Source organism: Mytilus galloprovincialis, chromosome 6 (genome assembly GCF_965363235.1).
Source record: "Mytilus galloprovincialis chromosome 6, xbMytGall1.hap1.1, whole genome shotgun sequence".
In the NCBI taxonomy this organism is placed as follows: Eukaryota; Metazoa; Mollusca; class Bivalvia; order Mytilida; family Mytilidae; genus Mytilus; species Mytilus galloprovincialis.
The window spans coordinates 42,238,320-42,256,738 of record NC_134843.1 but is presented as its reverse complement, the minus strand read 5'-3'; the positions used below and the strand labels follow the sequence as shown (position 1 = coordinate 42,256,738).

The 18,419-nt window shown below is 31.7% G+C and overlaps 1 protein-coding gene across 1 annotated transcript; it reads left to right on the top strand.

Moving 5' to 3' along the window:
* The first annotated feature begins 1,205 nt into the window (after nt 1-1,205).
* On the top strand, nt 1,206-16,990 carry LOC143079613 (lysosomal phospholipase A and acyltransferase-like). The gene is made up of 6 exons (XM_076255052.1): nt 1,206-1,348; nt 5,194-5,350; nt 6,470-6,588; nt 9,581-9,679; nt 10,557-10,784; nt 11,067-16,990. The coding sequence occupies exons 1-6, from the start codon at nt 1,273-1,275 to the stop codon at nt 11,579-11,581; spliced, it is 1,194 nt and encodes a 397-aa protein (XP_076111167.1). The 5' UTR covers nt 1,206-1,272; the 3' UTR covers nt 11,582-16,990.
* The last annotated feature ends 1,429 nt before the right edge of the window (nt 16,991-18,419 follow it).

The following is an 18,419-nucleotide window of genomic DNA, read 5'->3' as shown; positions in this document are numbered from 1 at the left end:
CCTGATTCACATTTGATGAAATTGAGAATGGAAATGGGGAATATGTGTCAAAGAGACAACAACCCGACCATAGAACAGACAACAGCAGAAGGTCACCAACAGTTCTTCAATGCAGCGAGAAATTCCCGCACCCGGAGGCGTCCTTCAGCTAACCCCTAAACAAATATATATACTAGTTTAATGATTATGAACGCCATACTATTTTAAAACTCCAAATTGTACACAAGAAACTAAAATTAAAAATAATACAAGACTAGCAAAGGCCAGAGGCTCCTGACTTGGTACAGGCGCAAAAAGGCGGCGGGGTTAAACATGATTATCGAGATCTCAACCCTCCCCCTATACCTCTTGCCAATGTGAAAAGTAAACGCATAACAATAAGTACATTCCAAATTCAGTTCAAGAGAAGTCCGAGTCTGATGTCAGGAAATGTAACCAAAGAAAATTAATAAAATGACAATAATACATAAATAACAACAGACTACGAGCAGTGGTATGTAATACAGCATTCAAAACCAGTGGCGGATCCAGAAATTTTCATAAGTGGGGGCCCACTGACTGACCTAAGAGGGGACCCACTCCAGTCACGCTTCAGTGATTCCCTATATAAGCAACCAATTTTTTTCTCAAAAAGGGGGGCCCAGTTATATGTAAATGCTATAGGTCTTAACTATTTATTGTTTAATGAGTTTGTGCCAATGAATATATCTGTATTTGTATTTGATAAACACATTGGCCAGGAAAATTAAGCTGGTTCTCGGCTGACTACTACACTTTGTTCATATAAGCTGAAATGATCAAGTTAATCATTAGATTGACCAGCCGCATGTCGGCTCAGGATATCAGCAATCTGCAGTGGCTGATCCAGCCATTTTTAAAAATGGGGGGGGGGGTCTCAACCTAGAGTAAAGGGGTTCTAACTATAGGCTCCTTTTCAAATGCATTGATCGTCCAAAAGACCCCCCCCCCCTTAGTCCCCCACCCTGGATCCGCCACTGATCTGTAAATAGTCAAGTAACGTAACATAGACATAAATAAAAGGAGATACTCGTTCTTCATCTGGTTAATAGTGCTACTTTATATATTTTTTTCTTATATAACGTGCGTTGTTAAGTATTACAGATTATGAGTTTGGCCGCTTTAGAAAAGATGTGACCTCATTGTCATTTGACGTGTCACAAGTTTCCTTTCCGGATATAATTCCTACCGGAAGTAGGATTCTGTATTTATATACATCTTACTTAACGACTTAATTTACGATTTTTATCAAACATGTTTCGTTTGATATTTACGTTTTTCTTCTTATTTTTTTATTGTGATTGTAAGATCCTGAATCCTGTGATATTAGGTAATGTACATCTTTGTTTTAAAATATAAATAGCAAATGCACATGTCAGTTTTTTGTCACTTTTGTCAGGTGCAGAAGCACTTGTTTCTATCGACTATCCTTGAGGGTCGTAATAAGGGTACCTTTATAACGAATAACGGTAAAAATTCTTGCCTAATGTCGTTAACAGTAATTTTTGGTACATGACGATAAAATGTAGACTTTCATCTAGACAATTAAAGAATTAACAGGTTTTTAACGAATCACAGATACATTAAAAAAGGGGGGGGGGGGGGTAGGAGTGGTCCTGGTCCCGAAATCTTGGGCTTAAAAACATGTAACATGAATTCGAATATAAAGCCAGGAGAGGATTCATGTACATATTTGCTTTAAAGTATATACACATATGTCATACCTGCCAACTTTTCAAAGTGCCCATAGGGGTTTTGCCTGCAAGATGGCTGTTATAGTCATAAAAAAACCTTGAAGGGGGCATTCAAATACATTTTAATGTTGTTTTTTGGCTAGTTCATACATTTATAAGCTTGAAGTCATTGTAAAACTAATTGTTTTGTTCAAAATTGTGGACAAAATTGCTCTTTCAAAAATTCAATCTGGAAGCCTCCATGGGGGAAATCCCCCACAAATAGTGACAGTTGGCAGGAATGACATGTACATTACAATTTCCCATGGTTTAAAGTATATTTTAACTTCCCATCAAAGTATATATTAAACTTCCCATTTATGGTCATTATTTGTATATACCCGGTTAACATGAAGTTCATGATGAAACCCATAATAAATCATGTAGTTAAGGTGTGATTTAGCCCCTGTATATATGTAAATGTATATAGCAACACCTAAGTTACACCTTATAGTGGTGCACCTGACAGAGACGGAATCTACAGATTACATGTAGGTAACAGGTAACACCCGATCCTGAAGTCCCAATAAAGGTCCTATCCTCCCTCATTAATTTCCAAAAATAATGGTAATGATATTTATTTGAGACCTCTGACGAAACACGATAAGGATTACGGGAAAATTTAACCAAATTGACACGAATGGTTGCCAAAATGAACATTTGACAACTGACAGTAAAGAGCAATATTACTACCCTCATCCATATGTGTTAATAAAAAACTTATCTTTATCGTATACATGTAGCTATTCACTAACTGAAACATTATTAGAAAATTATTCAACACAAAACCTTTAAATCGGGTGCAAATACAATGTATGAGAGGGCAGTCATGTAGGGTGCAAATGTGAATCACTGAATGGGAGTGAATGCTCAGTTGCTGATATAATGACAGTTAAAAATTAAGATAATGAGTGGCAGGGGTTCAAATTAGCAGTGGCCTGCAATTGCAACCTTCCACTATTACGTTTTGCTTACTAGCTACGCCCTACAGACCTTAAGCATGTTAAGATTTGAAGGGGAAAAAAATTTACTTAGCAGACCTTTCAAGTTAACCTAAAATTTCTAAACAATCTCAAAATTTATTTTCATATTTATCATTCATGACAGCTATGTTATTTCATTACCTAATAAAGAGTATTTTACTGTTTTATTAATATTTCTATATTATTTGCTATTTTTCTGCAATTTATGTTCCATGGTCTATTGCACTGGAAAGTGTCGTTCAGTTCTATGCACCTGTGTGCAGTCTTTTGCATTGACCTGTAATGACCTCTTATTCATTCTGAAATCTGGTTAGTTGAAAGGTATTCATGTTGTCCAATCAAATTGGGTGTTTTAAGCGTTCTTGGTATAGCCGTTAAATTTTGAAAAATATTTAATATGTTGACTTGAATGATTTCTTGTCATTTAAATTACTTTGATTTCATGTCTGTTTTATTGAATTTTTAAAGTATTGGTTGTACATGTACATGTATGCTCCTTACACATTACAATTGATACAATTGTTACTTTCATGTATTTATTTCTAAGAATTTGTTTTAATATATACTGATCAGTCAGTTCTAACAAATTCTTAGAAATAATATTAGGTAACAGTTATTGAATATGTAACAGTGCAATAGATCAAAATATATTTTGATCTACAGTATTGCATACTTACAATGTATTAAAAACTGTATATTATTCAACCCATAACTTGAATCGGCAAATTGCGAACAAATAATGTGTAAATCTGAGTTAAATCGTATCTGACTGAAAAAACATCACTAAACATCATTGAAAAATAATGGATGTCATAAACTGGAAATTAAGACAATAACAATACCAGATCAGATTCTGGGGACAGATTAGGGTAATTCTTGTTCTGCCGATCAATTGCAATTAAAGATAAATTCCAGGCAGGTGACAAAATACATCTATGATGATGAAATATAAACACTAGAATTATTAACCAAATTAAAGATATATTGAAAAGAAAGAAATTAAAAAGCAAGAAATATTTTAGACAGAAACAAAAAATTACTTAATTACAAATGTAGTTAACAAATTTCATCATGTTCATGTCAAAACCCAATAAAATGTGACAATAATTTATTTTATCCTTAATAAAATAAAGTTATAAACATTTAGATGTTTTGATAGTGAAACATATTACTGCAATTCTAAGAGCCAATTTCCTCCGAATTTTGAAGTGCCAGTAAAAATCTTGAAGTTTCTTACTTTATTTCCACAGAGAAACTAATATAATAAGGCAACTAGATATGATACACCTAAACCATGTAAACAGCTTTGAATTTGAACTGTTTGTTATAAGGCCAAATAAAAAAGTATTTATGGTTCCAGTTACATCTGAAAAAAAGTTAGGGTAGGTAGGTAGGGATTTTTTTTTATTTTATGTTTTTTTTTTTACATTGAGTCTGTGGGAGCAACATTCTGACTTTAACAGTGCTTAATGAAAAAATGACAATAAAATCTTTAGGGTAGGCTATTTTTAAGCCGAAAAATAAGGGAAGGTAGGGTTACTGGAACCACACATATATTTTTATTTGGCCTAATGGTAAAATTATGGTATAATTAGTAATTAATTTCCAGTCGTTGAGACAACACACCCAAACAGTGACACCCTCCCCAATACCAAAAAAAACAAACCATTATTTGAATGCATAATATACAAGACAATATCATATATTATTATACCCCCGCTTTAAAAAAGGGGGGTATACTGTTTTACCTCTGTCTGTCCTTCCGTCAGTCCGTCAGTCAGTCCATCTGTCCCATGAATATTTTTCGTCGCATTTTTCTCAGGAACTACAATACAAGGATTTCTGAAATTTGGTTTCAGGGTTTATCTAAGTCAGCTATACCGTGTGATGCGTTTTCAGATTGATCACTCGACAACTTCCTGTTTACCGAACACTTGTATGATTTTACACATGATAGCCAAGTTGAAAATTTTCGTCACATTTTTCTCAGCCTCAGGAACTACAATACAAGGATTTCTGAAATTTGGTTTCAGGATTTATATAAGTCAGCTATACCGTGTGATGCGTTTTCAGATTCATCACTCGACAACTTCCTGTTTACCGAACACTTGCATATTTTTACACTATTAATATTATCCACTTGCGGCGGGGGTATCATCAGTGAGCAGTAGCTCGCAGTTTCACTTGTTAAACATGTTATACACCACTGACAGTCTGACACTTACAATGAAACAAGCTTACCTAACATAAAAAGCACATTAATTTTGTAATTTACTGAGTTATGACATATATTTCAAGTTAAAAGTAGAACCTGGAATTTAGGTTGTAGACCTTTCACTTTGGAGTGTCATAGGTCCTGGACCTTTTCAGTACCAAAGGTTAATTTGAACCCCTGGATTAGGCTGGAAAGTATACAAACAAAATCTTCTTTTAATTTTTAACCCATTGAATATTTTCAGTACCTGGAGATGGTGGAAGTGAATTTGTAGCAAAACTAAACAAGACAACTGCTCCTCATTCTTGGTGTGTTCTTCATACAAATTACTACTTTAGTTTATGGCTAAATCTCGAAGAGTTAGCTCCCTTTGTAATAGATTGCTTCACTGATAACATGAGGTAAGTTAACAGATTAATTTGGCTTTCTGAATTTTAAGCTAATTCATTTTCTACAGGGCGATACACATGTGCAATTTATATGATTACAGCTGTTTGTAAACATCAGCCACTATAAACTTACATGTACATGTATGTTTAAAAAATTTAAGAATTGGTTATACTATGAAAATAATGTTAACTAAAAACAACAGGAAAAAACATGTTTTCCTGTCCCTCATCCTGAAAATGATTTTTTATCATGTTTACAATCATTTTAAGGCCAAATACTAGAATAGCAACTTGTCAGATTATTGTACAAATGTAGTTGCAAATAAACGATTTGTTCATTGTCAAATAAAATACATTGTACATGTGCAATATTTTATAGCTACTGTACCAGGGTTTCACTGGTAGTCACCATTTTCGTAAAAAACAATATTAATATAGAAAGCTACAAAATGCCCTGACATGAAATTGTGAAACAATTCAAATTAGAAACTGTTGACTTTATTTATAACAACACACCTGACCAATTCAAATATGGAAGACTTAAACCAAAGGCAACCACTGAATGACTGGCTCTTGACATGAGACAGACACATAAAAAATAAGGTAGGGTTAAAGTTTGTTGTGAGTACTCAACCCTTCCTAACCTTGAATAATGGTGTAACAGCACAACCATAAGGAGCTCTCAATCCTTTAAATTTCTAACCTTGAATTATGGTGTAACAGCACAACATAAGAAAAATTCAAATATTTTGATTGATAGGAATGAGGTTGACATGCTCAACACTGGTTAGATGCAGAAAGTTTTCAAAATCAAAATTTATACATAAGTGTCCATTCTCAAGTTTGATATATATGCATACATTTAAGTGAGTACAAGTCATCAATTGATATCACTTTGATATATATAGATTCTACCACTGCATCAAGTCTGATACGAAATAAATGAGATAAAAAAAACATGTTGATTAGATAAAAAATAATTAACAGGTCAGGAAAAGGAAAAAATCTAGTAAGAATAAGATAAATATGTGTAATAGAATTAGATCATATAATACATGTTTAAATTTTTATATTCCTGTATGTGTCATTAATATCCTCCAGGGATTCAAATTATTCTGTTCCCTTTTTCAGAGTAATATATGACAGAGAGAAACATATAACCCATAATCCACCAGGCGTCGAAACAAAGATACCAGGATGGGGAGATACAAGGACGGTAGAGTGGCTTGATCCTTCCCATATTAGTCCTAGTAAGTATAAGACCTACATTTGTACATGTAGGTATGTCAGACTGTCTCAGACAGCTAATGATAAGTTCTGTTTAGTTTTCTTACCAGTTTTGGGTTTAGGTGTATCAGACCAGTTATTTAGGCAGGATGATTCTCTGCATAACATCTTTTGGTCTTCGTTTAAATGTACATCATGATTTTTAAACAATGAAAAAGATTTTTATACGACCGCAAAAATTTTAATTTTTCGTCATATATTGCTATCACGTTGGCGTCGTCGTCTGCGTCGTCGTCGTCGTCCGAATACTTTTAGTTTTCGCACTCTAACTTTAGTAAAAGTGAATAGAAATCGATGAAATTTTGACACAAGGTTTATGACCACAAAAGGAAGGTTGGGATTGATTTTGGGAGTTTTGGTCCCAATATTTTAGGAATAAGGGGCCAAAAAGGGCCCAAATAAGCATTTTCTTGGTTTTCGCACTATAACTTTAGTTTAAGTGAATAGAAATCTATGAAATTTTGACACAAGGTTTATGACCACAAAAGGAAGGTTGGGATTGATTTTGGGAGTTTTGGTTCCAATAGTTTAGGAATTAGGGGCCAAAAAAGGGCCCAAATAAGCATTATTCTTGGTTTTTGCACAATAACTTTAGTTTAAGTGAATAGAAATCTATGAAATTTTGACACAAGGTTTATGACCACAAAAGGAAGGTTGGGATTGATTTTGGGAGTTTTGGTTCTAACAGTTTAGGAATTAGGGGCCAAAAAAGGGCCCAAATAAGCATTATTCTTGGTTTTCGCACAATAACTTTAGTATAAGTAAATAGAAATCAGTGAAATTTAAACACAAGGTTTATGACCACAAAAGGAAGGTTGGGATTGATTTTGGGAGTTTTGGTCCCAACATTTTAGGAATAAGGGGCCAAAAAGGGCCCAAATAAGCATTTTCTTGGTTTTCGCACTATAACTTTAGTTTAAGTGAATAGAAATCTATGAAATTTTGACACAAGGTTTATGACCACAAAAGGAAGGTTGGGATTGATTTTGGGAGTTTTGGTTCCAACAGTTTAGGAATTAGGGGCCAAAAAAGGGCCAAATAAGCATTATTCTTGGTTTTCGCACAATAACTTTAGTATAAGTAAATAGAAATCAGTGAAATTTAAACAGAAGGTTTATGACCACAAAAGGAAGGTTGGGATTGATTTTGGGAGTTGAGGTCCCAACAGTTAGGAATTAGGGGCCAAAAAGGGGCCCAAATAAGCATTATTCTTGGTTTTCGCACCATAACTTAAGTATAAGTAAATAGAAATCTATGAAATTTAAACACAAGGTTTATGACCATAAAAGGAAGGTTGGGTTTGATTTTGGGAGTTTTGGTCCCAACAGTTTAGGAATAAGGGGCCCAAAGGGTCCAAAATTGAACTCTGTTTGATTTCATCAAAAATTGAATAATTGGGGTTCTTTGATATGCTAAATCTAACTGTGTATGTAGATTCTTAATTTTTGGTCCCGTTTTCAAATTGGTCTACATTAAGGTCCAAAGGGTCCAAAATTAAACTTAGTTTGATTTTAACAAAAATTGAATCCTTGGGGTTCTTTAATATGTTGAATCTAAAAATGTACTTAGATTTTTGATTATTGGCTCAGTTTTCAAGTTGGTCCAAATCGGGGTACAATTTAAACTTTGTTTGATTTCATCAAAAATTGAATAATTGGGGTTCTTTGATATGCCAAATCTAACTGTGTATGTATATTCTTAATTTTTGGTCCCGTTTTCAAATTGGTCTACATTAAAGTCCAAAGGGTCCAAAATTAAGCTAAATTTGATTTTAACAAAAATTGAATTCTTGGGCTTTTTTGATATGCTGAATCTAAACATGTTCTTAGATTTTTGTTTATGGGCCCAGTTTTCAAGTTGGTTCAAATCAGGATCCAAAATTATTATATTAAGTATTGTGCAATAGCAAGAAATTTTCAATTGCACAGTATTCAGCAATAGCAAGAAATTTTCAATTGCACAGTATTGTGCAATAGCAAGAAATTTTCAATTGCCCAGTATTGCGCAATAGCAAGAAATCTTCAATTGCACAGTATTGTGCAATAGCAAATATTTTCAATTGCACAGTATTGCGCAATAGCCAGAAATATCTAATTGCACAATATTGTGCAATAGCAAGAAATTTTCAATTGATTGGAGTTATCTTTCTTTGTCCAGAATAGTAGTTGAGTCAACTTAAATCATTGTTTTATACAATATACAATGTATATTCACTTTTACTACCAACTGATAAATTAAAACAATCTTTACTATTCAGTGATAACAAGCACCTTTTGTTACATTTTAATATTTTATGATGTATTTAAATGAGTAGTTATTGTTGCAAACTCCATTAGAAATTTGAATTGAGATCAGTTTTGGAAAAAGGGAAAGGGGGATGTGAAAAAAATGGGGGGGGGGGTGGTTGTTAAATTTTTCTCATTTCAGATTTCATAAATAAAAAGAAAATTTCTTCAAACATTTTTTTGAGAGGATTAATATTCAACAGCATAGTGAATTGCTCAAAGGCAAAAAAAAATTTTTAAGTTCATTAGACCACATTCATTCTGTGTCCGAAACCTAAGCTGTGTCAACTATTTAATCACAATCCAAATTTAGAGCTGTATCCAGCTTGAATGTTGTGTCCATACTTGCCCCAACCGTTCAGGGTTCAACCTCTGCGGTCGTATAAAGCTGCACCCTGCGGAGCATCTGGTTAAACAATGAAAAAGTAATGAGTACATTTGTACAATTGAAAACCGAAGACGTGTTAACATGCATTGACAATTTACATTTTAGAGAAAGGAAAAGGGGGGGAACAACATATACAAATTGCAGAAAATCTTAAAAAATTAGGCCTATTAGAATGTATGCAATGTTGCATTATATGGGGTAAATGTAAAAAAAAAAACTTTGATGAAATAACATGGCATTAAAAAATGTTTACCAGATTTAATTTGTTTTTATTCTTTCCAGCATCTTACTTTTCGACAATAGTTAATGCCATGGTGAAATGGGGATATGAGAGAAATGTATCAGTGAGAGGTGCTCCATACGACTTCAGGAAAGCCCCAAGTATGTGTAAACACTTTACCAGATATCTCACAAAGGAACTATTGTGTGAATTTTAGCTGTCAATTTAAAAAGAAATAGACAAAAATGCGAGATTAGTTATTGCAATACTCACACAGTTGCATTATCTGCATTGATATAAACATTGCGATAATTTCTGAATTTAAGGTATTTTACACAGAAATTAGCAGACTATCACAGCTGTAGTACATGTACATTGGTTGAAATACATATATAAATATTCATGTACATGTGTAGTATTTACTTTAGCATCAGTCATCATATACAATATATATGTAAGCTAGATTTAATAAGATTTTTTATGCCCCATTTAGGGGCATTATGTTTTCTGGTCTGTGCGTCCGTCCGTCTGTTCGTTCGTCCGTCCGTCCGTCCGTCTGTCCCGCTTCAGGTTAAAGTTTTTGGTCGAGGTAGTTTTTGATGAAGTTGAAGTCTAATCAACTTGAAACTTAGTATATATGTTCTGTATGATATGATCTTTCTAATTTTAATTCCAAATTAGAGATTTAACCCCATTTTCATGGTCCACTGAACATAGAAAATGATAGTGCGGATGGGGCATCCGTGTACTGGGGACACATTCTTGTTTTAGTAGGAAATGGCTTGTACATTTGTATTTTAAAACATTCTGACACACCAGAATAGAAGAGAAATATTAAAATGACAAAATCATTCAATCAGCAAAAAAAAAGTTATCTCCCATTGAACATGAACAATTCACTAAAAAAATATTTCTTCTCAGTTGAATGGTGGTGCTCAAAGTAAAAAAGTAAAAACAGAATTTATTGTATGAAATTGTTATTATTTGATTGCAAATGATTTTTGTGCGTATTATAAACAGAACCTTTCACTTTTCCAGATGAGTATGCTGATTTTTACCAGAATTTAATAACGTTAGTTGAGGAAACATATGCTCTAAACAACAATACAAAAGTTATCTTGCTAGGCCACAGCATGGGGAACCCTACAACATTGTACTTCCTTAACCACCAGCCACAGGCATGGAAAGATAAATTCATTCAGTCATTTATATCATTAGCTGGTGTATGGGGAGGATCCGTCAAACCACTAAGACTCTATGCTTCAGGTAAGACATATATTTGTTAGAGTTTATATACTTAAGGGTAGATAGAAAGAACACTAATATTTATTTTTCAATCAAATACAATGTCTCCTGAAAGAAACAGGTGAAAGCCAGCCTGGGTAATTTGTCATAAAATTTCACTTTAAAGCCCAAATATCACCTACAAAAAGTAATATGTGTTTCAATTGGTTGACTGCAGGCAGTAATTTGGGTGTAGCCTTTGTTCAAGCATTGAATGTGCATCATCAATAAAAAATTACATGTGTACAAATTGGTTCATTTCAGGTGATAATCTGGGTGTAGCCTTTGTAAAAGCATTGAATGTGAGAGTCCAACAGCGATCTATGCCTAGCTCTGCTTGGCTGATGCCTTCTGATATGTTTTGGGGTAAGGATGAAGTCCTAATTGAACGACCTGGCAGGAATTACACAGTCAATGATTACCAACAATTCTTTATGGATATTAATTTCATGGATGGGTGGTACATGAGACAAGACACTGCAAATCTGATCAGATCACTGACGCCCCCTGGTGTGGAGGTTCATTGTGTCCATGGTTACGGCATTCCAACTCCAGGAACACTTGTATATACTGGTAATATGTGGCCAGATTCACAACCAAATGTTAGAACAGATGATGGCGATGGTACAGTAAATATTCGTAGTCTGAAGGGATGTTTACACTGGCAAGGGAAACAACCCCAGAAAATTTATCATGTTCCTGTCAAAGGAGCCGAGCATATGGAGATTCTTGACAATAAGGCTGTTCTAGCTTATTTAAAGAAAACCTTGACAAGTTGATGTTTGAATGTTTAGGGTTGATTTGTGTCAGTTGCTGAAGAATCATTTTATTTATGGATGCAATATTTTTTTTTTTGGGGGGGGGGGAGGGGGTAGGGGTTGAGAGGTTAGCACCTCTGTCCAGTATTTGCCAGGAAATATAGCAGGCTTAAGAATAACATTACAGAAATCCAAGCTGATTTTATTACAAAAATTTGACAACCTCTTCAGGGATACTACAAGTGTAGAAAGACAGTTGACCTAAATTCCCAACCAAACATGAATTAGAGCTAATGTTTCAGTGGTATTCCTAGGTTTTAGTTGTGTAAATACATGTATCATTCCATAACATTCCATAGAATATAGGAAAATGATCTTTAAAGTCTAGATCTGATTAATTTATCAAAACTACTCTAAAATTTATTTGCTTATTTTATTTTACACTGCTGAATTTTGTCTGATTTTGTGGAAATAATCAAGAATGGTTGGACAAGAACTATCTTTTACTCTTTTCAGAAGAATATTCGTATACATGTAGTTAAAACATAGAAATACCATTTATAGTTACACAGATTCCACTAATTTTCTGTAAGTAATAATGGATTTCTGTATTATAAGATCAAATGATGTCTCATTATACTAACTAGTCTAATAACCAGTGTGTTTGTACTATTTTATTGTATGAGAATGTAAATTTTTAGAATTTGAAATTGTTTCAAAGCATGGGATATGTTTCTATATTTGAAGCAATTGTCCCTTGAAATGCTAATTCTTATGTAAACTAATCTTTTATTTATGCATAATATAATTTAAATTTAGAAATTTTTTTCTATGTCGTAACTTTTAGGTAAAAAACAGAGATTATTAAGTAGGGGGTTTAAATATGTGGGTTTAAGGGTGAAGCTATAAAAGTGAGAGTTAAAGAAACAGCTTTAATTGCTTGAAAACCAAGTTAAAAAAACTTTGATAATATCTGTTAAATTTTCTAGACTCCTTAGAAAGCCTCAATGTGAATAAGAGCATTAGCATAGAGAGACACTTGTCTATTGTTGAAGACCTCATGTTTATACTTTATCAATTAAAGACTTTTTTTTCTATTTGTTGAGTGCAGTTTACCAAACATCTCCTTTAAATCAAAATATATCAGGTTAATTAGTGCAATATTCATGATATTGATTGATCCTGAGTGTAGTCGTAGTTAGGTAGTATTATTTTTTGCAGTTATATCTAAATAGCTGATGCCAATTTGATATTTTCTGCAATTTAAGCAATTTGTCTGGTTCATTATGATGACAAACTAGACTCTTGCCTACTAAAAAGTTCACAGATTCCCAGTGGAGTCTGTGCATCTTTTTTATTTTTACCTTTAAGCATATTTCTGAAAATGACAACATCTTTAATTCAAATTCAAGTCTCTTTTTGCCCTCTTTCAACTTTTGAACAGTATGTGTAATAAAAAAAAATCAAATAAAAATAACTTTTCAGATCATCTTTCTTTTCTTCAAAATACATTTATCAATAATAAGACCCCTTTTTTTTTAAAACTTTTGATTTTTTATTTCCAACAATTACAACATGACATACATACAATATAATACATATAAGATAAATACAATGTCATTTTTATAAATAAATCTTAATTGGAAATATTTTACATTTTCTATTGAAAAGATAAGAAATAAAAAAATAAATAAAGAAGAAAAGCAAAAAATAAAACACAAAAGGATTATCCAGTTACATCCCTATCTATATTTTAAATATCCCATAATTATGTTGAAAAGAAAAAATTTCAAAATTACCGAGACATATTTCTTTCGCAACAGCCATCTACACCAATCAAGTACATAACATGACAATAATATTTTCTTTAAAATAGATTATAATGAAGTAGTCATAAGTGAAACAAAAAAAAAGACATTAGCTGGTATTCAATAAAAGTTTTTCAAAAACATTCCATACATTGTCAAATTCAGTTATCTTTTTAAATATAATTAGACCTAATGTTTTAGTAATGATACAATCACTACAAATATTTGTTGCAATATATAATTCAATGCTTTTAAAGTTTTTTGAAGACAAGTCCTTAATATACTGCTGGTTTTTCCTAATATATATACAGAACAGTGCTGAATCTATGTGAGGAAATTTGATTGCCATAAAAAAAAAGCTCATGTTTCTCATGATTTATTGATTTTCTTTTAGCAGAATATTGTCCAAAACATTTTTGTCAGCGCTCCTCAGAAGTATATATTCAGTTGTCTGAAATAACACCCCCTTCAAAAAAATCTAGATTTACAAAAATGTACGACTGCAGTAACTGCACTGCGTCAATATATTAGTGCCATGAGCCATCTGCTTTGTTCAAGTTAAAGGCTCTGAAGTTCAGTGAGACACAGTTATGGGAAAGATATTTTCTACTATTTTTTTTTATTTAATTATTTGATGATGTATGTACGGGTAATCTGTGTTCAGATCTTTAATATCCGATGCATTGTATGATTTTATTTTATTTTGATTCTGTGGTCAAAGGTTTTTCTAGCATTCAAATAATGATAATCAAATAACATCATCATCTATTGTACTCCTAAAAATGTGTATATCCTTGTAATTGTTGTATATTTAAAATTTAGGTAAAAAATTTTGAAATTGCTGGCAATTAGTAGTTGTCATGGTTACAAAAAAATGCAACGTTTTAGTTTTGTCATTGTATTTATATTTCATTTTTCAAATTTTACTTTTGTTGATTTTCTGAAGTTTTGAGAGTTCTAAAAAATTATTTACCTTAAATAACTCTGTTTTTTTTTTGATAAAATGTTTTACAAATCATTTTATGATTGTAAGAATGATGCAAGGTTCATATTTTTTTTGCAGCAAAAATTGAGCCATTTCTTGTCGGATATGTATAACCAGATGGTATTTTATTGGTGCATAATATTTGAAATCCGTATTTAGTCAGATTTATAGTGTAGTGAAACTTTTCTACATCAAACTTTTTAATACTGCAGATTTTGTTTATATTAAACACTGTTAAGTTTTAGGAGATGGAAAACTGTTATGCCAAGAATTTTGATCAATATACACTATAGACAGGGATTTACCATGCAAAAACCTGTCTATACATTAGAAGGAGGGAGATTTAGGTTTTTTACCATTTGATTTCTGTATAGTGTGTATATAATGTTAAATAAATTATTACAAAATAAATAATCATCTTTTAAGCATTTGTGCATTTATAATATAATATGGCAATTTTCATTTTAATTCAAACGATTTAAATTAGTTTACATACATTGTACAACATATGTCATTCATATATTTAGTGCCTTATATAGAGGTTTAGGATATAAAATAAGTGCCATTTATTATGTACATGTCAAAATCTTGGGCTTAAATGTAAAAAATTGTCATACTGTATATGACCAGTGGTTAAATGTGTTAGCTAGTTTCACAGTTCCACAAAACTTTATCTCATGCATATGGCAACTTGTAGTCTATTTAAAGATCTGATGCAAATTAAACTCCTACTGACTGTTTTATAAAATGGTGCACTTTTATTTCATTATTTAGCTACTTTTTATAGTTTTATTTGAAGATTTCTGATTTCATATTTTTGAAAGGCCAACAAAAGTATGTTTATATTTCCACATAGCTTCGAAAGAACATGGGTTAGCTTGTAGACCAGTGGTTGCTATTGGTTGCCATCTGTTATGACTTGTTTGTTATTAGATTTAATCAGGCATTTAGTTTCCAATGTTGTAATGTATCACATTTTGTTATCAAAGGGCTTTTATGGATCAGGCATGCGTTTTTTTCTATTGTAATGTTTCACAGTTTGTTATGATGTTATCCAAAGATTTTATAATTTACTACATGGTATGGGGTTATCATCATTGTCGAAGGTCTTACAGTGACCTGTCAACTTTTACATCCTAGTTTTTTGGTGGACTGTTCTCTTATTGACAATCAGATCACATCTCCATATTTATATTGGTAATTGATTCTACACAACCCTTAGGTGATATTCAATTGAAGTGGTTGTTTAACAAACCTAAAAGAAAATGGCAAATTTTATCCCTTCATGAATTTTTTTAGTCGGTAGAAAGTCTATCACCTGTTCTCCATGTGTAATTACAAAAATCAAGAGCAAAGTTCACATATCTGAGGGCAGTGCTTTATTTTTTTTTTAAGTCTGACTTGTAATCCATTTTTAACAAGTATTTCCTTCATAAAACTGAAGGAATTTTTTTTTATTTTTTATTTTGTGGAAAAATTATTTAGAAAAAATGCAGACTAATATTGCCTATTATATAAGTCCAATAACCAAAAGAGAAAAAAAGTGAGCCCTTTATCTTGTTCTTTGTTGGCATATCAAGGTAGGTCAACAAAATGTCGAAAAGTTAATTGGAACCCCCCCTTTTTTTACCTTATTAAGTTTGAGTTTTAGGAAACAAGTGTGGATCTGTATCAATGATGCTGAATGACCATTATCAACAAAGCTTCACTATGAAAGGTTTCAATGATGTGAAAGGAAGATACATATCTAGTTTTCTTATGCCTAGTTAATATTATATTTGTATTACTTAAAAAAAATGTATTAATTAAATACCCGTGATGGAAAGGGTTGGGAGTTCTACAAGTGTTTCTTTGTAGTTGTCCTTTGTGTTCTACAATTAATATTTTGTTTCAAATAACATGATGGAGTCTTTCTGAATTGTGTTATTCCATTTGAATCTGCGTATTCTTCACCAAAGTATTAACATTTAAGAGAAGTGCTATTGCTACAGTTATACATTTAGGATAGATACAGCATGAAATAGTGATTCATGTAAAAAAAAAAACTGGTGTATGTATGAGTATTGAATGAGTGTTTTCTTACTTTATTTGTATTTCATTTTTAACTGGCACAAAATGTATCATGTTGTGTAGCAATCAATTTTATCTGCATATCATAAATCCTGTATATCCAAAGATTTATATGGTGAACTTTACTATATTAATCTTTGGTATAACACAATCCGACTTGTATCAAAAGGTAATAATATGTGTACACCTTTATCTTGCAAGAAAGCAACTCTATTATATTTTTATAACAGCAATCTTGTGATTTTGAAATAAAAAGTTTTCAGCTTGACTTCAGGATGATTTAATCTTAGATTGATCTTTGTTTGAACTTTTATTTTATTATTGCTCGATCCCTTGCAATTAAATGGTTAACACATTTATGAATGCATTGTAATGTAAATTTGAGTCATAAGTGTAAAATGATAAATTATTGTTTAAAAAAAAATGAATGTGAGTTTTACACATCTATTAAGCTAAATTTTTATTGTTTGATAAGTGATTGTAAATGTATTTATTCAGTTTGAATGTACTGGTAACTTGTCAATATTTGTCTTATCATCTTTGATTTAATTAAATGTATGAAAAATATCTTTATAGTTTAAATGATGAATTTGAATTGGAAAGTTATTTTACATTTTGCTACTATACTGTTTGACAAAGTTCAATACCTACATATACAAATTATAAAAAGGTATATGTTTGTGTTCATGGATTGGTAAGTTTTACCCTTTTCCGTCTCTACATACGTTTGTACGTCCCATAATTGTTTAATTTTAATTCTTTTTGAAAAAAAAATGGTTGCAATCTTAGACTCTCAGTCATTTTAATTGCAATTTATTTTACCCGGAACAATTTGGTTATCTTTTAATTTTTTTGTAAATGTTTTTCCCCTAGTGATAAACATTTTAGAAGCCAATACAAAATGGGATACTTGTGGTGTTCATTAACAAATTTCAGTTCAATCATCGTTATCTACAATTAATATTATCTTCATTGAAATTGAAGTACTTAAATTTGTGATCTGAGTTGTGAGTATAGGAATATAATACTGAATTCAAACAACAACAACCTTGGCTACTTTTGTCTGCATGTAAACACTAGAAAAACTTTCAATTGAAAATATTGTGATCTATTGCCCTTTATTGATTTGAATATATAAACCTCACAAAGGAAAATATTACTATTCTTACTCACATTTACAACATAGGTACTTTTTGTTTACTTTGGTTCCTCTTGTTTATTGGTGCTTTCTTATGGTATGTACAATTTCAAAGTCGTTCATAATATTACAGTTTTGTGATTTGACATCTTGGATTTCAATGAACTTCAAAGGACATCTTGTTCAAGTTTTTAAAAGTATTTTTGAAAAAGATTTCTATTCAGTAAACAATAGTATGACCTAGGACTGACATATATGTAAGTGTGTTTTTATTTTAATCAAGCAAGTGCAAAATCGTTAATTGTACGAAAATATGAAATACTGATATGAAATTAAACAGTGTTTGATCCTTTGGAGAGAATATGTCCATAATTGTCATCATCTTTATCTGTGCGTAAAGAAATCATGAATACAACAGTTAAAAGTAATGGGAAATGCAAAGAATATTTCATCTTGTGCTTCTGAAAATAAGGTTTTCTAAATCTCATATTAATCAACAATTCCTTCACGGGATTGGAATCTTCCCCCTATTTAATTAAATTAACCTCTTATTTGTCAGTTAATGCGTTATCCTCACTACTATCCGATTAAAATTTCGTCTTCAAAACACTGAACAGGAACCAAACAAGGCCAAATATAGTTGAAGAGCATTGAGGACACAAATTTCCGAAAGGTTTTGTCAATTACAGCTTAATCAATCTAAAAAATCCTTGGTATTTCGAACAAGGTTAAGGGCAGATTTTGGCCTCAAATTTCACTTTCATCTGACGAAAGATTTTGGACACTTTATAAACACTTAAGTGTCTATTTCAGTTGATTCAATTAGTTAATGTGAAAGAGTTTAACTGATTTACTCAT